The sequence below is a fragment of the Dermatophagoides farinae genome, chromosome 1, assembly GCF_024713945.1.
Source record: "Dermatophagoides farinae isolate YC_2012a chromosome 1, ASM2471394v1, whole genome shotgun sequence".
Taxonomy (NCBI): domain Eukaryota; kingdom Metazoa; phylum Arthropoda; class Arachnida; order Sarcoptiformes; family Pyroglyphidae; genus Dermatophagoides; species Dermatophagoides farinae.
In genome coordinates, this window is record NC_134677.1 from 1,787,055 (window position 1) to 1,809,656 (window position 22,602).

Consider the following 22,602-nt stretch of genomic DNA (forward strand, 5'->3'; position numbering starts at 1 on the left):
GCAGCAGCAGTAATTGTAGAAGAAAATCCAATAACCAACAAAAAAAAAGAAAAGAAATCAAATCCGAAGCAAATAATCTCGTTTCCCGATGAAAGAAAGAAAGAAAGAAAAAAAAATTCCGTTCCAAAATGGATTGCAATGCTTTGATGATTTGATATCTTTGGTCCCTTTTTTTTCATCTGGGGCTAAGAATTTATTTTAGGAAAAGAATTTTTTTTTAGCAAAAAAAAAACGAAAAGATTCTGATGACAACTTAATCTTTTTCCAAAAAAAACCAACCAAACCAACCAACCACCATTATTCTTATAATCGTGTGTGTGTGTGTGTGTTTAGTTGGTTTGTTTATCCCTATTTATGCTTTAATAATAATAATAAAAATGAAAACATTCCACATATCTATTTTTTTTGTGACCTTAATCGATACACAATGGTGTGGGAGAAATTCCAAATAAAAAAAAAACAACCACACAAAAACAGTCGAACAATGTGAAAAGAAATTGAAAAAAAAACAACAACAAAGTTTTGATTTAGCTTTCTGCTGATTGAAATTGATCGATCGGAATGATGATGAGGATGATGATGATGATGATTCGTCGTAGATTTTTTTTGTTGTTGTGTGCAAACATTTATCAAGAAAAAGACATTGAAAAAAATTTATTCTACAATTGGGTGTTTATTCTATTTGTTTTTTGTTTGAAAATTTTTCCAAGAATTTTGGTCACCACTTTTAGCTACAAAGTTTTTATTATTCCCCAATAAAACTTCATTACGTAATTTAAAATAATAGGAGAAGAATGAAAAAAAAATCAAAGATAATTCCTAATTCATACATACAAGCCGGTTTTCCATTCGAGATAAAAATCAATCAATCAAACATTATCGAATCAATGATTTTTCTTTTGTTTTGTTGTTGTTGTTGTTATTGAAATTGAATGATTTTCTGTTTCATTAATTAATTCATTAATAATATCGATACCGGGAATGATATCGATTTTTTTTTCTGGTCGTCGTCGTCGTCGCCGTCGTCGTAGATAATGAAAAGAGGAAACATTTTCACAATGTATACACCATCATCGGCATTCAATAATCATCGACACAAATATCGATCGATGTCGATTCAAAAATGTACATCCATGATAATCGAAAATGAATATCATCATCGCATAATGGACGGAAAATTTCTCATTCTCCAAAAAAAAAAACAGAAAAAAATCGGCCACTTTTTTTCTAGTTACCATTGCAAACATTCGACTTTCGACAAATTAAATTCATTTAATTAATGAAATTAATTAATAAAGCTTTCGATTTTCTTCCTGCTGCTGCTGCTGCTGCTGTTGTTGTTGTTGTTGTTTATTATTCGAATGAAACACACGAATCATGCAGAATATCAGAAATTGGCCATACTGTATTGTTGTTGTTGTTGTTGTTACAAATTAATTAACCATGTAACATGATTAATTCTTTCTAAAGAAAAACAAAAAAACAACAACAACACAGTGTTCGAACATAGTTCGAATAATTTTTAGAGTATTTAACCAGTTTACTATGGCCATTATTGATGTTTATTATTTCTATTTATTTTTTTCTTGTTTGTATATTTATTTTGACTATTTTTTTGGGATTTATCAAGTAAATCAAGTGTCCATCACACACACACACCACATCTTTGAAACAATGTCTGATAATGATAATGGTGAAACTGCTAATGAAAGTCAATCAACAGGTAAAGAATCATCAACTGCAACTGAACCGAATTCAACAGAAAGTGAATATATTAAAGCATCGAGAAAATTTCAAGAAGAAGAAGATGAACAGAGAAAAATTTTTGATACAAAATTAGCTGAAAAACGTACAATGTTAATGCAATCAGTTATGGGTGAAGATGTATCGAAAATTAAGGCACGTTGTCAGGCTGAATCATTTCGTCAGAAGAAAAATATTGATGAAGAAGTGGAAAAATTATCCAAATCAATGCGTGATCAATTTGTATTACAAGCCGAACAGATGCGTACAGAATTACGTGGTAAAATTGAAAAAATGATTGAAAATAAAAAACAAAAATTAGAACAAGATAAACAACGTTTATCATCAATGTTGGATAGTGAATTGGAAGCAAAACGTAAATTAATGGAAAATGAAACTGAACGTTTGAAACATGTGACAAATATTGCACAATCCGATATTGATCATCGTGATAGAGTGAAAAAAATAATGGTTGATTATAAAAATTTTCCTGGAACAAAAACATTGGTAGATGAATTTGGATTGAAACGTTATCAAGTTGTGATCAATAAACAATCAATATGGGCAGGAAAAACCTGTATCATTTATCGTGGCCAATTTCAGCAACAATCTTGTTATGTAAAAATTGTTGTTCTTAGTGATCGTAGTGTACGATATAAACAACATATTCCTGAATCGACAAAAATTCGACAATTTCTATGTCGAACAAATGAACAACAACAACAGCTGCAACATGAAGCATTTGTACGAGTGTATGATGTATTTATAACTGATCAAAAAATCTATACATTTATGGATGATTGTGATTCACAGAATCTAATGTTACGTGCACGTAAAGGTTTTCTTTCATTGGATGAATTACGTAAACATATGCGTAAAATATTATCATGTTTAGAATATATGCATCAACGTGCATTTGCACATCTTAAAATACGTGGTGAAAGTATTGTATTTGATAATAATAACAATGTAAAATTGGTTGGTTTTGGCAATGCAGCCGCTTATTTTGATTCGAATACGGAGAAATTTTTAAAATTACCACAATTAGAATCAAAACATCGGCTATTGGATAATCATTTTCCACCAGAAGTATTTGTCGATTCATTTGATCCACAATTGGCTGATGTATATTCATTCGGTTTATTGATCTATATGATGGCCAATTTTATAAGTAATAAAAAATTTACACGTGAAGATTGGAAACAATGGACAATTATAAAATTGGATTCAATTACCGATGAAAAGACTAGAGAATTGGTTGAAACAACAACAATGTTGGATATAGAAAAACGTTGTAAACTATTTGATATTCGAAATTTAGCATATTTTTCTCAATGAATTTTTGTTATTTTTTTTTTGCAATTTTGAAATTGAATGAATTTTTGTATTTTGTGTGTGTGTAGTGTAGTGCTTGATGATTTATGAAAATAAAAATTTTATTGAGAAAAAATTTTTTTATTTAATTTTTTTTCACTGTAGTTGCACCAAAAGTAACACTGCAACAGATTGAAGATGAATTTGGCAATAAAAATCAATTAACATGGAAATTAAAAATAACCGATAATGGTGGTGGTTATGCTATACGTGGCAGACAATTACAATTATATTGTAATATATCTGCAAATCCATTGGTATTGGCAACGGATATTCGTTGGTATAAAGATTCAATGTTAATCACTGATGATGATCGAATAATTGTCAATAATAAAACAAACAACAGCGGTGATGGTAAGTTTGAATTTTATTAGAAAAATGTGCATTATGGTAGGAAAAAAAAGAGTTGAATAAGTAAAATATATGTGGATATGCATGAATGGCTAAAAATGATACAAAGAAATGATAGATAGATAGAGTCCGGATAATATTATTCCATTACCGGACACTATTTTTATTTATTTGGAAAATAATATTCAGCGATTTCCGGATTCATTATATATTCTACAAATACCGTATTAATCATATGTATTCGTTTTAATTTTTTTTTCGCTTTCACTCCCACTCTCTATCCAATATTTGTTTTCATTATTTAGAAATAGTGACAACATCATCAACATCATCATCATCGAATAACAGAACACCAGACGGTAATAATGGTGGTGCTGGTGGTGGTGGTGGATACATAAAATTTACACATAACGGTACAAGATTATTGATTACAAAAGTGACCGATGAATGGCAAGGATTCTATCAATGTATTGCACAAAATTCATTGGGCACCGGTTTTAGTAATCAATTTAAGGTCCAAATTCTATGTAAGTATAATGAATCTTTTTTTTTACAAATTCATTATTAATATGGTTGTTGGTTGATATATTCAAAATATTTCTCTATGGAAAACAATTTTTCATTGCCATTGCCCATATATCATCAACATTATGAACCAAAAAACTAAAACTAGCCAGTCAGGGTGGCACCAAAAAAAACCAGTGCATACACAACAAAAACGTTGTTGATTGATTTATTATTATTATTAATTAATTAATTCGTCGTTATTTTGTTTGTTGTTGTTGTTGAACATTCACACATGCACACATGCACACACACACATGTATATTAGCCTGATTTATTAATAAGTAATTATTAATTGGATTATTTATATATTTCGGCTGCTGCCAGATTTTTGTTTCCAACGTTTAGTCGTCGTCGTCGTCGTCGCTGTTGTTGTTGTTGTTGTTATTGTGATTGATCGTTTGTGATTGTGTTATTTTATTTTCGTTTTTCGTTGTTGATTAAATCCAGATGATATAGATATATTAAGAGAAAAGTTAATTATTTATTCATCCACTCTTTCTCTCTCTTTCTCTCTCTGGTGGCTCTTTAATGCAATGGATCAAACTAATCACTATCACTAGTATCACTTGACATTGTAGATGTGGCCGATGATCCTGAACTATAACTCGATAATTGTTGTTGTTGTTGTTGCTGTTGTTGATAAAATGGTGGAAATGGTTGTTGTTGATAAAAGGGTGGAAATTGTTGTTGTTGTTGTTGTTGTTTATCCATAAACATTGGTGGATACATTGATTTTCCTTTCATTAACATTGGCATCATATATGGTGGTTGTTGTTGTTGTTGTTTTTGTTGAAATGGTGATTTTGGTTGATGCTTCATTTTCATCATCATTGGTGAACGTTGAAATTTTTTCAATTTTACTTTTACTTTCATACGTTTTTTCATTTTCATTCGTTTTTTTATTGGCATTCGCATCATCATTGCTGGTGATATTTGTTGTTCAAGAATTTGTTTTCCACCACCACCACCTTTTTTATCACCAACATTCATCATCATCATCATAATTGTTTTAAGATTCTGTTTGACTATTTGTCCTGTAATATTATCTAGTTTTTGTTTTTGTTGTGAATTCTGTTGCTGCCCTTGTAATGATGGTGGTGATTGATGTTCTGGTGCAGTTTGTTGTTGTTGTTGTTGTTGTTGCTGTTGTTTAGGTGGATCAATCATAATTTTTGGTTCACAAGTTTTTAATTTTGGAATATTTTTATCCATTGGTGCATCAATCAACCACGGATGTTGTACTAGATCAACCATACGTATACGTATTAATGGATTTGGCTGAAATATTTGTGTCATCAAATCAATAAGACGATCATCTGGTTTGAATGACATTTTATCTGTAAATTGAAATTGGCCACTAAGCTGTTGTTGTAGCATTACATCTTGATCCATTGAAAATGGAAATTGTCCTTGATTTATCATACAATATAATACAACGCCTAATGCCCAAACATCTGCTTGTAAAACATCGAATATAATTTTTGTGATTAAAAATAGATGAATTTCTGGCGCCATATATGGTATTGTACCACAATAATTTGGTGCATTCACTACACGGCCTTCTTTTTGTATGACAACAATGCTTAGACCAAAATCCGTAACTAAACAGTTATATTTTTTATCCAAAAGAATATTTTCCAATTTAATATCACGATGTGCAATATTTCTTCGATGTAAATATTCAATTGCTGATGTAATCTGTTTGAACATTTTTCTTGCCTGTTTTTCTTTCATTCCTGTTTCTAATTTTTTTCTTACCAAATTCCATAAATCTGATTTATCGGCAAATTGCATAAATATATAGACATGTGCACTTTTTGATGATTGTAATATAAAATGTTTATAAACACGTATAATATGTTTATGTTCTACTGAATGTAAAATGAATAATTCTTTTTTAATCAATAGCTGATCTTTACGATTTGTACTGACAGTCATTACTTTACATGCAACTTTTTGTTTAGTTTTTAAATCGATTGCTTTATAAACAGTACCGAAACCACCTTTGCCGATTTGTTTTTCTAATCGATAACCAATACGTTCAATTATTTTTTCAGTATCTGAACCATCCGATTTACATGATAATATCGGTGTTACATCCGTTGTCGGTATTCGTGATATAGTGACCTGAATTTTTGATGATTTATGTTTTTTTGATTTTTCTTTTTCTTTTTCTTTCTGATGTTTTCGTTTTTCTTTTGATCGTTTACGTTTTTTACCAATTTTACCTGTAGTCGTTGATTCTGGTGTTTGTTGTTCCTGTTGTTGTTCTTGTTGTTGTTGTTCTTGTAATTGTTCATCATCCATTTGTGGTTCACCATTTTCATCAGCCATATAATTACTTTCATCATATTGTTCATTTGCGGGATTTCTTCGGCCAATTTTAAAGCACTTACATCCCATAACCAATTGTGTTTCAACCGTCATATATGTAGCCACGGTTGTGTACATTCAAAGATTTTTGCCATTTTTCTTGGACATTTTTTATATCACAATAAAAAATTGTTTCGAACTTTTGTTTTTTATTCTATAGAAAAAAAATTGAATTAGAAAACAACAACAACAACAACAATTTCCTTTTGGAACAAATGATTGTTTTTTCTCTTTTGATTTTGTAAACGTAAAATTATTATTTCTAGCCAACAATGATCCAATTTCTTGTGGACCACACACACACACACACACACATACACGCCCACTCATTGTCCAATATTAATGACGATGATCATTTCTTGGTTCTTGTTTGAATAAAAAAAATTTTGTTTCTCACTTTATGTTAATTCACTTTGTTGTTGTCTTCAATGTCGATTTTTTTTCTTTCTTTATGGGGCACTTTATAAACAACACCATGATCATCATGATGATCATGATGATCATTATTCTATGAACCAGCAATAAATGATGCGTTTTTTTCTGTAAAGAAAACACTGAAAAGAAATTCAACCGAGTTCATTAATCACAATACAAACACACACACACAGATATAGTCCAAGAAAAAAAGTTCAGTTCAGTTCAGTTGATTCATTCATTCATTCATTTTTTTTCACTTCAAGTTCAGCCCATATTTTCTTTTACTTTTTTTTCTCGTTTGTTTGTTTCTTTTCTTTTGGTATTCATGAGTTCTGTGTGTGTGTGTGTGTATTTTGATTTATTATTCGGAAAAGGATCACATACAAACACACGAAAAAAAGTTGTTGTTGTTGTTGTTATTATTATTATTGACCATATTGCCCGCGTTAATTGGATATGGGGGTAGAAATGTACCATCAACTTTTAGCCAAAAAAAAAAAAAACATGGGCCACTCATAAATAATGGTGAACGAAAAAAAAGTCAGCAACAAGAACAAAAAAAAATGTAATTCTTTCATTCATGAAAAAAAAATCGTGTTCATTGCCATTGTTGGATCAATCTTAAACCAATGGCTAAAATAATAATAAATTGGTTTACTATGTGTCGACACATGATCATCGTGAAGGCGGTGTGGTAGCAGAAAAAAAATAAAGAAAACATCATCATCAAACAAACAAAAAAATATAAATAAATAAATCTGTGAAAATTTAGAAACTAAACCACCGCCACCACCACCACCAGTAGCAACAACAACAACAAAAAACATTTTTGAATTTCAAACTACAACAACAACAACAACAAAAGCAGTAGTAATATATCTTATTTTTTGGATTTTTTCTACTTTATTTATTCATAATCTCAAAAAAAACTGAACAAAAGAAATGAGAGAAAAAAGCCATTATCTCCATATACAATGGGGGATGGGTTGGTGGGATTCGATCAATATTTTTTTTCCCCCCAAAAAAGAAAAGAATCTTCATTTTCATTTCTTTTGGTGGTAACACATGAACATGGCCATCACAATGTGTAAAACTGAATTGAATGAACTTTGAATCGGTTCTCGGGGAAAAAAATGGTTTTAAATTTTAATTAGAAAAAATGTTTGTTTGGATCATTTTATTGTTGAACATCAGACAAACACACGCACACACACACACACATGAAATGATAAAATTCACTAGGGAACCGAATAACGATGAAAAAAAACCCGGAATCATCATCAGATAACTTAGTAACAACAAGATAACTTTTTTGACTTGATTATATTTGACTAATTGACTTTTGTACATTTATATCCATATAATGTTCTATAAACAAACAAATCATCGATATTATCGATTTTACAATCTTACAATCATTTTCTTTTCATTTGTAACTATCTTGAATGTAATAAAATGATATTAGAATTACGAATTTTTTTTTGTTTCGTTTATTTAAAAAAAAATATAGATTACAAATGAATATGAATAGAATCCAGAATGGATTTATTATCAGAATGGATTTCTCCAGTGGGACATATATTCATGTATTCATAATAATCAACAATGATAAGAAAAAAACAAAACAAAACATTATTCTCAATATTCACTTTGTTTTTTTTTTACTTTGCCATTCTAAATCGAATGAAAAAAAACTCATATCATTCATATATATAGTAGTATTCTTGAAAATAAAGGCATACTTTCATTCAAGAATTTTTCAAGAATCTTGGATAAAATTTGAAGAAAAAAAAATTAAATAAATAGACCAGGAACCGAAAAAAAAATTGAAGATGATCTTTATAACAAATTGTTTGTGAGAAAGAAAAAATAGAGAAAAACACAGACTCTGAAAACTTTATCTCTATGGAGCAATTTATCTATTCTATTTTTTTTCGTGTAATTTTGCTCAATTTTTGAACCAAATTCAAAGCCAGTGTGTGAGAGGGTGAAAAAAACTATTGAAAATTATTCAAATATGACTTGGTTTTGTTGTTGTTGTTGTCGTCATAAAATGAATATATATATTCTCCACATTATGTATTTTAAAAGATTTCCAAATATTTTTCAATGAAAATTGATTGAAAAAACCGCTTCGTTAATAGCTTTCTTTTATTTATTTATCTGTCGGGATCCTGGTTCAGATTTTGTTGTTGTTGTTGTTGATATGGTTGACATTTGAAATAAATATGTGAAAATTTATCAACAAAACAAAACAAAAACAACTGGCTATTAGCCATGGAAAATATGTCTGTGTGTGTGTGTGAGTGTGTTTGAATTTTTTACCACATTCCAAAATGGCCATATTAATTGAAACTCATTTAAATTTAAATTTAAATTTAATAATCAGAATGATTATGAAATGTTGAAAAAACCGGAATATATTCTGAATAGAATGTATTGTTTTTTCTTCAACCAGAAAAAAAGGTGAATGACCTATGAAGAAGAGAAAGTCCATAACTGGGGAAAAAACATTTTTTTCTTTTTCACACCAAAAAAATATATTAATTTCAATTAATTAACTCTCTTTGAATGTGACTATGCCATGTGTGTGCATGTGTTTGTTGCGTGTAAATAAATGATATTCATGGATAAAAAGAGCTACTATATATGTACATTTTCTTATGTTGGAAAGGGAGAGAGAGAGAAAAAAAAACTTTTCTGGACAGTGTGTGTGTGGTGTATATAATCACTTTATTAACACTTTTTTTTTCTTGGCAAGTGTGTATATATGGATCATTTTACTATTAAATAACTTTTTTTTTCTTTCACACTACTATGAAAATAGAATATTCTTTTCACTACATCATCATCATCATCATCATTATATATGAAACTATGAATGAGAAAAAAAGAAAGATAATCTTAAACAATTATCATAATGATGATATCATAATATCATATACAAGCCAACACACATAAATACTACACTTGTATATTCAATGTATGTGTGTGTGTGTAAGTATGTATTACATTCATTAACTAGGAAACTTGTGTGAAAATTTTCTACCACCATCTCTCATTTTATATGATGATAACGGTGATATATGGTGGATTACATTAATATTAATGAACAATATGATCTAATTAAAAATCATTGTCTTTTTATATATACTGCAAATACTTTTTTTTAACGAAAAAAAAGTCGTAGAAAGAAAAAAAGTTTTTAACATTCAGAATAATTTCTTGATACTTTTTTTTGTTGCACCCATATTTACACACACACACACACAAAACACCTATCCATTTATTTATCTACTCATTTTCATTCGATTTAATGTATTGTGTGTGTGTGTTTATGTGAGAAAAAAAAAAATGAAATTTATTATTGAAAACGTTTTGTTTTTGTTTCCTATTCACTTTTCCGGTCTATGGAATTGGATGAAACAAAACAAAATGAAATGAAATGAAATAAAATGTGATGATTATGAGAGAGAGAGATAGAACAATCATCATCATCATCATCATCATCATCATCATTATGATCGAGATGAGCAATGGATGGCAATTACCTATGATTATGTTTTGTGTGTATGATAAAATATAGTAAGAGAATTAACAGAATTCTAGCTTTAATTTCACAATCATCATCATTTATGATTACTTTTCTTTTGTTTCTTGTTGTTGTTGTTGTTGTTATGATTATTTACTTGGAATTATTCTACTACAATATAGATTCCATAGATATCGTAAATATAGTAATGAAACGGAAATAAATTGTGACTGTGAAATTCTTTACGATATGAATTCACAGTCATCATCATCATAATAAACATCGTGAGTTTATTTGGAATATTTTTGCCGAATCCTTTTTTCACTGCTTTGACAACAAAAAACGATGACAATGATGATGACAAAAAATTACATCCCATTACTATAAAATAAATAAATTCTATTATCACACCGAATGATGGTAACAACAGAAAAAAATCCATGTTTTTTTTTCGTTCTCAACCAAAATAATCTTGATGTTCCATGATCATTCATTTATTTTCATCTGAATTATATGATGATGATGATGATGATGATGATCTGACAACAGAAAATGATTCGAAAAAACTCGAAAAAATTCTTTGATTCATTGATGATGAGAAACTTGAATTGTGAAAATTTCATAATCATTGGTTTGATGGTTTATTTTTAGACTTATTCTAGATTTGTTTGTTTTCACATCACAACATATTATAGTTTGGAATTCTTAATTCGTGGACAGTACATTTAAAAATAACCGGTAAAGATTCTATGCGGAAAAAACCTAACCGATTCTTCTAGAAAGAAATCAAAAAAAAAAGACCAAAAAAAAAAGAGAAAAAAATCAAAACAATTTGCCAAATAAAATACAGTGTTTACATTACCCACAGAATGGTTCATCTTTATTTGAGTTCAATCGAACGAAAAACTTTTCAATATTTACTTTCCATTTTCGATTCAATGTTTTTTTTTCTTTAACCATTTACTTATCATCATCATCATCATCATCATCATCATCATCATCATCATCATTGGTCATTGGCTTGATTTTTGTTTGTTTGTTTGTTTTTTTGTTTTTGTTCATCTACCACCATCACCATCAAATAGATGTGATTGAAATAAATAAATAGCAAAAAAAAAAAAAAAAAATAAAAATAAAAATAAAACACCATGTGATGTGTTAATGAAACCAGACACAACCAACAACAAAAGTCTACGGTTTTTTTTTATTCTGCAAAAAAAAATCTTAAATCTACCTACACACAAAGAGAGAACATAAAATGCATATACATGCTTTTCATTCATTCATTCATTCGAGATATATTCTTCCACTATTTCTGGTCAATTAGTTTTTTTTCGTTGTTTTTTCCAAATAATTATGATGATGATGATGATGATGATGATGATAATTATTGTCCATTAGTTGAAAATAAATGAATGAATGGTGATAAAGTAAATAGAATTGAGAGACAGTGGAAAAAAACCTATTATTTTTTTCTGCTGTTGTTCGATTCGATTCTATTCGATTCAATTCGATATTAGATTCATCAAATGAATAGATGCTACTCAATATTATTGTTTTACAATTTTTTTCACATTCTCGGTTCAATGGCTTTTAAAAACAATGGCAAAAAACCATTTTTTCTTGGAACATTCTACCACCACCACCACCACCACCCCAGAAAAAATAATGCATTCACATTTTTATATTAGGTATAGGTGCAAAATATTCATTTGGATCAATTATATTGGTCACGCTAAATTTCATTTTTTTTTTGTTTGTTTGAAGATTGAAAAAAACCTGAACCTGGTATTTTTAACAAACAAACAAATAAACATGGTTAACATTGATTTCGATTTGCATTTATTATATACATTACAAACATATGATTATTATTTTTTTTCATTTATTTTCGATTCCCAATGGCAAAAAAAAAAAAAAATTTTTTTTTACTCATCTTTGATCGATTTTTGGACAATCATCATCATCATAATAATAATGTTCAATATAATTTTTCTTTGTGTGTTTTCTCATTGCAGATGTACCAAATTGCGTGACACCAACGCAAACAATACCGGCCAATATTGGCAGTATTGTTACAATGATCTGTGAAGTGGATGCTAATCCAACAAATGTTACATTTTTATGGCGTACAAAACATCAGGAAATATTATTTCCATCATCATCAACTGGATCATCATCATCAACATCATCAACATATCAATATAATAATAATCATCATATGGAACAACAAAAATATTCAACAGAAACATCAATGTTGATACTTGGTTCGTCATCAAATTCATTTTCATCATCATCATCAAGTGAACAACAACAACAACAGCAGCAAAATAATTATCGAAAAATCATCAGAAATCGATTAGAATTACGTATCGAATCCGATGATGATTATGGCCAATATCAATGTTGGGCAAGAAATTTGGCCGGTGATCAAACAGAACCTTGTTTTTATAATATTTATGGTAAATAAAAAAAAATGAATGAATTTCAAATAAAAACAGACAGAAAGAAAAAACCAGACCATCCACATGATCATCATTATCATGATTAGATTAATATATAACTTTTAAATTTATATTAAACAAGTAAAATATGAAAAAGTTTATCATTATTGATTAATTTTTTTTCCAGAATTTTGAATTGAAAACATCCATTATGGATGATCATGTTTGTTCATCTACGTGATCTTCTTTTCGGTACTTGTGTTATATTTAAATGAGAATCTAGGGAAAAAAAATTCATCTTCAAATGATGAATATTCAATCTCTCTCTCCCCCCTCTCTTGCACTTTTAAATCACAATCTAATGTTTCAAAAGTCAAGTTGTCGTTCATATTCTAACGAAAAAAAAAAATCATTCAGTTGAAAAAATTTACAGTTGAAAAAACCGCACACACGTTAATAATGATGATAACAAACTAAAAAAAAAATAAAATAAATTATGCAGATAGCAAAGATGAACCTTCCACTTAATAATAGGTATAATTAGAGACGAAACACATGACCTATATATTCCATTGAAAATATAGAAAAAAAATTGGATTTTCTTTGAAAATAAAATTAAAATAAAAAAAAAATTCAAATCATACCCAAGGGGTAAAATTATCATTACCATCACCGAATGATGGAATGATGAAAGAAAATTTTCACAATTGAAAACAAAACAAAAAAAACAAATAAATCGAATGTAAATATCAATATTATTCAATTCAATTATGACAAAAAAAAAATTAATTTTAGCGGAAAAAAAGTGAAATGAAGAACGAATGATTCAACGGCTGAATTGAATTAATTGAATTCGATCTAATTTATTCAACAAGAAAGAAAGAAAATATTCAAATTCATAATGGATTTTTTTTTGGCTCCGGTAAATTACACAAAGGTACCCGAAGCTGGAAAAATCAAATAATTTGAAATTGAAATTTGGAGAACAAAAGCATAAACAAAAAAAAACCATGCAAAAAACACCCCAAGACAATGAATTGCTTCTTTTTCTTGATCATTCATATTCTAAATTTTATTGTTTAAATTTTTTTTGAAATATAGAAAATCCAATAAATCATCAATTGATCTGTGATACAAAAATATCATTTGAATTGATACAAGTTGAATGTCGCCAACCGAATCATTTGTTTGTTCGATCTTCTTCTATTACAACATCGATGAATGAATCAATGATTAATGTCAACAATAATAATCATCATCATCATGATCATGATCATGATCATGATTCTATACGACCGATCGATAAAAATTTCCAAGTTGATCTAAATCCAACTTACTATGGCCAACAACAACATTATTATCATTCTTCACATCATAATCATCATCATCATCAAAATCAGAATTTATCGATCCATTATAATCTTAAAATTTTCAAAGACAAGTAAGTTTTCTCTTTTTTTTGATGAAAAGTGAAATGACGCGAGTTGTTTTTTTTTATTTCAATGATTTTTTTTTCTGCTTTATCGTTTTTTTTTCAAATTCATTTTCATCTAAATAAAGACGGCAACTGATCAATATTACATCTATTGAGCCAAGATTTTTAGTTCATGTCGATGAATTAGACCATAATCATAATCATCATCAGCATCAAAATCATGATTCTTCTGGAAGAAAAGAATTTCAATCCATACAAAATGTCAATAATGATGATGAAGATGGTAGTGAACAACAACAAACAACAGTAAATTATTTGATGTATATTTCAGCACAGATGAATGGCCGTTCGATTAGTGATATAAGTCTTTCATTTCGAGTTCCACCACCACCAACACGTCGTTCAACATCTGAATCATCATCATCACCATACAATGATCATGATCATCGATTACAGTCGGAAATGATATTCAAACATGATTCATCCATAATAAGTATTAACGAAAATAAAATGAAGAATAATAATAATCATTCGACAACTGTATCAAGATATAAAAAAATTTCAACAAATATTCATGATAATGAACATGGTAATTACGATATAGACAATCATGATAACGATGATGATGTTGATGACAATGATAATGATAATGATGATGGCAATGAATCGAAAATGGGTCCAACAAAAACGAATCGTGCTGAACATCGTACAACAACAACAACAACATTGTTAAATATATCACATTTACCATTCATATGGATTGTCATTATTTCTATTGTAGTAATCCTTTTACTTATTTCATTATTGGTGGCAACATTGTTGATTAAAGTTCATACTGGACATCAACAACAATGTCGACGACAAAAACGTAGCAGTAAAAACAAAACAACAACAACAACAACAACGAGTCTAACAAAACGATCGAAAACAGTTCGTTTTGATAATCTATCCGAAAATTTAAGCACAGAAATGGTAATAACATCCGATATAAATAATCTAAATGAATCGAAACAAACAACAAATGATAACAGGTAAATGATCATCATTATTACATTGTAATTAACAAACAAAAAAATCAATGTTTCTTCCATTTAATTCTTAATAATTTCTTATTTTCTCTCATTATGTACATATTATTATCTGGAAATATTCAACGCACACGCATTTATATTGGATTGGATTTAATTATTAGCTGTACAAATAATTTGCTAATTAACAGCAAAACTCAAATATTTAATGATGATCATAACGATGATGATGATGATGATGATGACCATAGATCAATTAAATTGTTTACATTGACCAATTTCGATACATTTGATCACCATTCATTATTACCATCATCATCGACTACGGCAACATCAACAACAACAGCTACTACTTCTTATTTTGATACGATACCTCAACAATATCCTGAATTTAATCAGATAAATTCCAAACAACAACAACAACAACAGAATCTACATAACAATAATAGAGAAATGTTACCAGATTTAATGATGGATACATTACAAGCATCTGCTCATATAGCAAACTGTTTAGATCATCAAGGTGATATACAATCGAATGATACTGTATCGATTTGTGAACAACAACAACAACAACCACGAAAATTATGTGATCTATTATTGAATAATAATAATAATCATCATCATCATTCTGTTCATCGTTCGAATACAACGATCGAACAACAACAACAACAACGATCTGACAATTTATTCATAATACCAACAACAACGGCAACAATGAATATTGAAAACAATACAATTTCTTTGCTTAACAATTCTAATCGATCAACATTATCAATCACTTCGACAATGGAAACGAATCGATTTATTCCATCGATAACAACGACAATAGCTAATACTAATAATACTATTGTCAATGAATTTTTGCCAATTCAATCGCAGCATCATCATTACCATCATCATCATCATGAATCCTGTTCATTGTGTGAAAATGATGAATTAATCAATCAAAATTTACATTTCGATACAAATCGATTGAATCAATTGCAACATCATGATCATCATCATCATTGTCGACAATCAAATTATCGTTCAATAATATCCGATCCATCGATGAATGGATTTGATCATCATCATAGTGAAAATAATAATAATAATAATAACAATAAAAATTTTATCTATGTCACATTGACGGATCCGGTTATGGATCGTTTTGATACATTATCAACAAATATTCATATGGCAAAACATTCACATCATCATCATGATATTTACAATGATAACAATAATTCAATCGTTTCAAATGACAATAGCCAAATTTCTAATACCCAAAATTGTCGAGTTTCAATGATGGATTCAACAACAATAACACCAGCAACAACCACAACAACGGCCATCAATACCGAAATACAATGTATGGATTTAATTCCATCATCATCATCATCAATAGAAATGGATAATTCTGTGATTACATTTACCAATAATAATAATAATAATGAACGTATGCCATCTGTCGATCAAATTGATTTGTCATTATGGAATGATTATTCATATGATCATCGGATAGAAAATCGAATCAATATAATACAACAGGATCGTGAACAGATAGCGAATGAAATGGATTCAATCCAAACAACCGAACAAAATCGTACAACGGATTAGTTGAATACAAAGTGCCATTTTTTTTTATGTTTTAATCCTCAAAATAAGACAATGTTTACCATACAGCCAGAAATAAATGTATTGTAATACACATGAATTTAATTCATTTCCAATTTTTCCCTGTATAAATTTGAATTGTGAATATCAATGTTTGTAAAATCTGATTTTTTGTTTTGTCTTGTTTTATTTTTTTTTTTGTTGAAAATAAAAATTGATTTGTTTTTTGTTGCAACTAGATGGCGTTACTTGATGGCAATCATGTTTGATGTTTACCGATGTTGTGTCAGTATAAACAGCACCGCTAAATGACAGTTTTGTTTTTTACATTAATTTTCGATTATTATTATTGCGTTTTAAATCCATAATAATAATAAATTTTCTGTTGATTGAATAAAATGTTTCGATATTCATTTTCATCAATTTCAACGGATAGATCAACTATTTATGATTATGATGATGATCATAAACGATTATCAAAATCAGTAGCATTTGAAACTGGCGATATTTTGGTCACCTGTCGCCCTTTTATACATATTATTGCAGATTCATGGCGTGGTAAAATCTGTGATCTATGTCTACGGCAGCCAATTGGCTCGAAAAATCTTTACATATGTCGTGATTGTCAACAGATTCATTTCTGTCGATCATGTCAACAATTACAATCACCAAGTATATTTAAAAATGTTCATAATCTTGAATGTCCATTGTTGGCGAAATATGGACATATTCTTTCCAGTTCATCGCGATTATTTCTACGTCTTTATCTTCGTCTCACAAATCCTGAATCAATACATTATCAGCCGATATTTAATCCCTTGACTCGTGAACCAATTAATTTTGAACAATTAGAACTGGCAATTATTATTGAACATAATGAACTTGCCGATCGTATAACAATATGTTGTGAAAAATTTGCCAATAAATCAGATGACAATGATGAACAATCTACTGATATGACAACAGAAGAATTTGCATTATTACAATTCATTGGATTACTTGATGAATTACGTCTTTGTCGTGATGATGATGATGACGATGATGATGTTGGTGAGAATGAAATTTTATCCATGATTTCAGATGATGATAAAATATATGAATTATGGAAAATATTTGTTCGTCTTTGGTCATATACATTACCAATTTTTGATGAAACATTAACTGGACTGTTTTTGAAAGATGCAATTGCATATGGATTATATCTTGAACCAAGCATATTAACAGCTGATGGTGTACATTCTTGTATACCAAATTGTTCATTTATACACTATGGACCTGTCATTCAATTACGAGCAATGAAATCGATTGAAATTGGTGAACAATTATTCATTAATTATGTTGACATTTCATTATCACGAATGGAACGATTGAAACAATTACGAAATTATTATATTGGTGATTGTATCTGTACACGATGTATGGAAGAACAAAATGATGGTAATGATATGATCGACATAGATCTATTCCATTCATTACGAGAAGAATTTATTACACAATTTCAAGAAGAATTTATTGATTCTACACTGAAAAATCAAAGTTTTTTAAATTTTAGTACCACATCCAATAATCATGATGAAAATGAAATGATTATGAAGGAAAAATGTTTGAAAATGTCACAATTAGCACGACAATTGGATGAACAATATCAACAGCTTTATCTATTTGAACATCCGGAAAAATCACGATTTTTATTCGCTTTTATGGCTGTGGAAATGAATTTATTATTATTTAAACTAGAATTTCGTGAACAACTACAACAGCAGCAAAAACAACATGCCAATATGTTAATCAATACAATGAATGGTCATGAATCAAATGGTGGTAGATCACAAAAGAATAGCCGTGAAAGTGGAAGCATAACAACATTAGATACAATCATTATTGAAATTAAATATTGGTCCGATCTATTAAAACGTACAGTACGTTCAATTCGTATTACACATGGTATCGATCATCGATTATATCGTGAATATCCTGTACCAATATTGAATATATGGCATAAAACATTACCCAAATCATTAACATTGGAACGATTATATCAAGATCCTGGTATATTGATGTCTTGTTCATTATCACATGATTCATCATTCTCGAAAGAATTTCTTAGTGAACAATTTGAATTTATTAAAGGACAATTTGCCAAACTTTTCAATGATAAACAACAACAACAACAACAGACCAACATCATACGACAAGAAAAAAGTAAATCAATCAATAAAAAACGATATGATCATTATAAAGTTTTATTCCGAATTCTTCTTGTCATATTTGCATTATTGTTTCCATTTTTCATCTATTTTACCATGTATCTAGAGAATTCGGATTTTTAAATCACTGACAAATGATACTTTATTAAAATGAAATTAGATCACACAAATAAATTAAATATATCCACCAAAATCACCAATTACAAAATGTGAAAACAAACATTTAAATATGCAAAAGTCGATTATAAATAAGAATAATGCACTGAAGCGAGAAAATAATGAATTTTTGAAGCACCCAATTACCTTGACCCTTTTCCCAATTGCAATGTATTCATGTTTGTTTGTTTGATTGATTAAAACATCTGATTAAAAATGAAAAACTTATGAGTAAAATGTGTATAACATTTTTGATTTTCAGATCAATGGAATGTTCGTCAAATGAATTGATGTACGATGTTGCCGATTTTGTTGATATTGTTCATCTGATTGATACATATCGGATGTTAGTGTACGCATTAATTCACTAAATGATTCTTTGATTGATGATTTTTCATTTCGATTGAATCGTATCGAATCTAAACGCAAAAATTGTAATCGTTCAAGATTCTGTATAGCCAATAATGAACGTTGTCCAATACGAACACCACGTAGCCTTAATATTCGTAAATTTGGAAGATATTGATCTAATGTAGATAATGAGTGATCACTTATTGAATTCGGTACTAATTTGGATACACTAATACTCTGATCATTATTATTATCGAAACCACTATCCAGGTTTTGTTCAGCTATCAATTCTTTTAATGTGCTGCGACAACCATCAATGGAATCATTGTCATTTTTCATATGATGACTAGAATGATTTATAGCTTCATCGTCATAAATATCACAATCAAAAATATTGCCATCCTCATCTACCATTTGCTGTTTTCTAAAACATCTGTTCAATATGCGATTTATATTTTGATCATCTTGTTTTCGATTCATCGTATAGCGTGCATAATCATTACGATTACAGCAAAGTGATGATGAGATTGAAAGCATTATTAATTTTGAACAACCTTTGAATATCTTCAACATGGAAAAATCATCAAAGAGACTACGACATCGATTTGAATTGCTGATTGTCGATTCTTCATCATCATGATAATTATCATCGAAATAATCTTTTTCTTTCAATATCAATACTCTAAGATTAACCAAACGATGTAGACCGGAGATCAAATTTAAACATCCGTTGGAATTTGATTCATAATCATCACGATAGTTATTATTAATTTCCTGTTGATGACCATCCAATGTAAATTGTGGATTAAAAAGTGATGCACAAGAAAGATCCAATTGAAGCCATTGTAGTTTGACAAGAATCTGGCCAATCAAATCGAAATAATGACGATCGTCATTGATATTATGGATTGTTGCGCGTATTTCCAATCGTTCCAATTTGATTCCATGTCCTGTTTCGGAGAGAATATTAAATTTGTTATATATAAAATAAATTTAATAATTTTAAAAATTACCATCACATATTGATTTGAGAATCTGAGATTTTTCATTCTTCAAATCTATCGGTGGAATCAATACACGAATGGATGGAGGTAAATTCCTCAATGACGGTGAATAATGATAGAGAATACTTTCATCAAGATTTAAATAATATAAGTGTTGAAATCCCGAAATGATTTGCGATAATAAATGTTCATCGTAAATAGTTATAGTTAGATGTGTTAACAATGGAAATGCATGAATCAGTTGTGATAATGAATGTTGATTAATGAATAAAGCTCGTCCAAGATGTAGTTCTTTTAAATCGGTAATAAATGCCGATATTGAATCGAATAGATTAAATTGACAATGTGCGAGAGCATTACGCATCATATGACATTGTTCAAAACGTAATCGTCGAATGGATGGCATATGTTCGAGCCAAAATTCAAATGAACAAATATTGAATTGATATTGACCATGACGAAGTCGTACACCATTCATATGGCAATCATAATAGAAATTTTTCATCAATTTAAAATAATCATTAACGGTCGATAAAAAACGACGGGAAACACGTCGACAGCGAACAAGATCATCAAAATCTAAATAATAATAAATCGTCCATAAACAATTATCATTAAGGTCAATAATCGTAGAGGGTCCAGACGATCGATGATAAAAAGGTAAAACAGCCTGTTGTATTGTCTGATACGGTGACCAGATCATGGAAGATAAAAGATCCATACTGAATGATGACGATGATGATGCCATTGTGATGTTTGTTCCTTTGTTTTATTGATTAAAAAAAATACAAAAATCTTTTTAATCTTTTTATATCAATTAAAAAAAATATTGCATTAGAAAAAAAACACTTGTGAATTGTGATAATCAGAGATGATTGAAAAAAATAAAAAAAAAACAGATCAACCATCATTGGTGACAACAAACCTTTATGATAATCTGGCTATTTTTGACAAATGATTAAAAACACTAACAGACACACATACACAAAAACAAAAATATAACTATTTTTTGTTGTTAATTTTGTTTTCCTCGATGAAATCATGATCATCACGATGAAGTGGAAAAAATATAAATATGCACACATTCATACACATTCAATAACATTTTAGAAATGTTAAAAACACATTGATTGATGTAAAACAACATCGCACACAATCATTAATGAATATGAATCTTTTTTTTCTATTTGTTTTGCATACTCAATGCCAAATGTTATTAAAAAAAATTGGAAAAGATAAGGAGAATATACATTCACATGGGTAACATCCAATATTGTTGGGAAAAAAAGTAAAAAAAAAATAACTTACCTTTATTTAGCAATTAATTCAAAGGAATTTTAAATGTTCTTCTTCCTCATCATATCAGTTTTGTTTATTATATTATTGCTTGTTGATAATGAGAATTAGGTTTTGAATTCATAAAGAGAAAAAATATAAATCAAAAGGAAGGGTTTTTTTTAGTTCACAGTGTTGCTATGATAATAATCAGCATATATATCAATTGCCATCCAATTAAATTATCAAAATGGTAAAATCTTGAACAAAGTCATAACACACATTTAGATAGTAGTTGTAGACAAATGAATACTTTGTTAGGTATGAGTAAGAAAGTATTTCAGTTATTACCATAATAAGTAAATCAAAAAAAATTTTCGTGACTTGTCGTAACAATTAATTATTGCGTAATATAGTACTTATATACATCCGGCATTCAATTTTCTCTATTTAACAAGAAAAAAAACCTCTGAATCTTTAAAAAATCGAATCATCAAAATAATCGAAATGAATTTCAACCTAAACATACTGGTTTTGTGGAAATATGTTCATTTTAACACTATCACTACGGGAAATTTTATAAATCGATTTGTTATGAAGAATGATCATTTTACCCTTTACCGTGACAAAAGTGTTAAAAAAGTACTTTTCTCTCTTTCACTCTCTGTGTCTGGTTTATAATCAAGTGAATTCCAAACAAACCAGAATTCAAATTCGATATATCAAAATTGGCGATAGAAAAGTTT

At 28.8% G+C, this 22,602-nt stretch overlaps 5 protein-coding genes across 6 annotated transcripts in view; 3 read left to right on the plus strand and 2 right to left on the minus strand.

Moving 5' to 3' along the window:
• The window catches only part of LOC124491693 (uncharacterized), a 32,468-nt gene extending 15,370 nt beyond the window's left edge, over positions 1-17,098 (plus strand). Inside the window, exons 8-13 of the mRNA XM_075735358.1 lie at positions 3,223-3,471; positions 3,774-3,995; positions 12,376-12,819; positions 13,903-14,242; positions 14,362-15,267; positions 15,429-17,098. Coding sequence (XP_075591473.1) covers positions 3,223-3,471; positions 3,774-3,995; positions 12,376-12,819; positions 13,903-14,242; positions 14,362-15,267; positions 15,429-16,866 — 3,599 coding nt within the window. The 3' untranslated portion in view covers positions 16,867-17,098. The remainder of the gene's footprint in view (positions 1-3,222; positions 3,472-3,773; positions 3,996-12,375; positions 12,820-13,902; positions 14,243-14,361; positions 15,268-15,428) is intronic.
• LOC142598184 (uncharacterized) lies at positions 1,585-3,172 on the plus strand. Its single transcript, XM_075735361.1, has one exon. The coding sequence runs from the start codon at positions 1,675-1,677 to the stop codon at positions 3,079-3,081; it is 1,407 nt and encodes a 468-aa protein (XP_075591476.1). The 5' UTR covers positions 1,585-1,674; the 3' UTR covers positions 3,082-3,172.
• LOC142598183 (uncharacterized) lies at positions 4,324-6,437 on the minus strand. The gene has a single exon (XM_075735360.1). It carries the CDS (start codon positions 6,367-6,369, stop codon positions 4,579-4,581), a length of 1,791 nt encoding a protein of 596 aa, XP_075591475.1. The 5' UTR covers positions 6,370-6,437; the 3' UTR covers positions 4,324-4,578.
• A 163-nt stretch (positions 17,099-17,261) lies between the features above and the next one.
• LOC124493075 (uncharacterized) lies at positions 17,262-19,454 on the plus strand. Its single transcript, XM_047056133.2, has one exon. The coding sequence runs from the start codon at positions 17,262-17,264 to the stop codon at positions 19,191-19,193; it is 1,932 nt and encodes a 643-aa protein (XP_046912089.2). The 3' UTR covers positions 19,194-19,454.
• Positions 19,187-22,454, minus strand: LOC124493077 (uncharacterized). 2 transcript variants are annotated; one of them, XM_047056134.2, is made up of 3 exons: positions 21,890-22,454; positions 20,591-21,343; positions 19,187-20,527 (listed from the first exon to the last, which is right to left on the minus strand). In XM_047056134.2, exons 2-3 carry the CDS (start codon positions 21,327-21,329, stop codon positions 19,485-19,487), a joined length of 1,782 nt encoding a protein of 593 aa, XP_046912090.1. In that variant the 5' UTR covers positions 21,330-21,343; positions 21,890-22,454; the 3' UTR covers positions 19,187-19,484. The 2 variants fall into 2 exon arrangements, with proteins under 2 accessions (XP_046912090.1, XP_046912091.1); XM_047056135.2 differs by lacking the exon at positions 21,890-22,454 and adding an exon at positions 21,507-21,804.
• Between the last annotated feature and the right edge of the window lie 148 nt (positions 22,455-22,602).

What these genes read in the sequence shown, in the direction of transcription:
- LOC124493075 (XM_047056133.2), top strand. Translation starts at nt 17,262, where the DNA reads ATGTTTCGATATTCATTTTCATCAATTTCAACGGATAGATCAACTATT.
- LOC142598184 (XM_075735361.1), top strand. Translation starts at nt 1,675, where the DNA reads ATGTCTGATAATGATAATGGTGAAACTGCTAATGAAAGTCAATCAACA.
- LOC142598183 (XM_075735360.1), bottom strand. Translation starts at nt 6,369, where the DNA reads ATGGCTGATGAAAATGGTGAACCACAAATGGATGATGAACAATTACAA.
- LOC124493077 (XM_047056134.2), bottom strand. Translation starts at nt 21,329, where the DNA reads ATGGCATCATCATCGTCATCATTCAGTATGGATCTTTTATCTTCCATG. An exon ending in TCTCAAATCAATATGTGATG is followed by an intron (nt 20,528 to 20,590) that starts GTAATTTTTAAA and finishes TCTCCGAAACAG; the next exon opens with GACATGGAATCAAATTGGAA.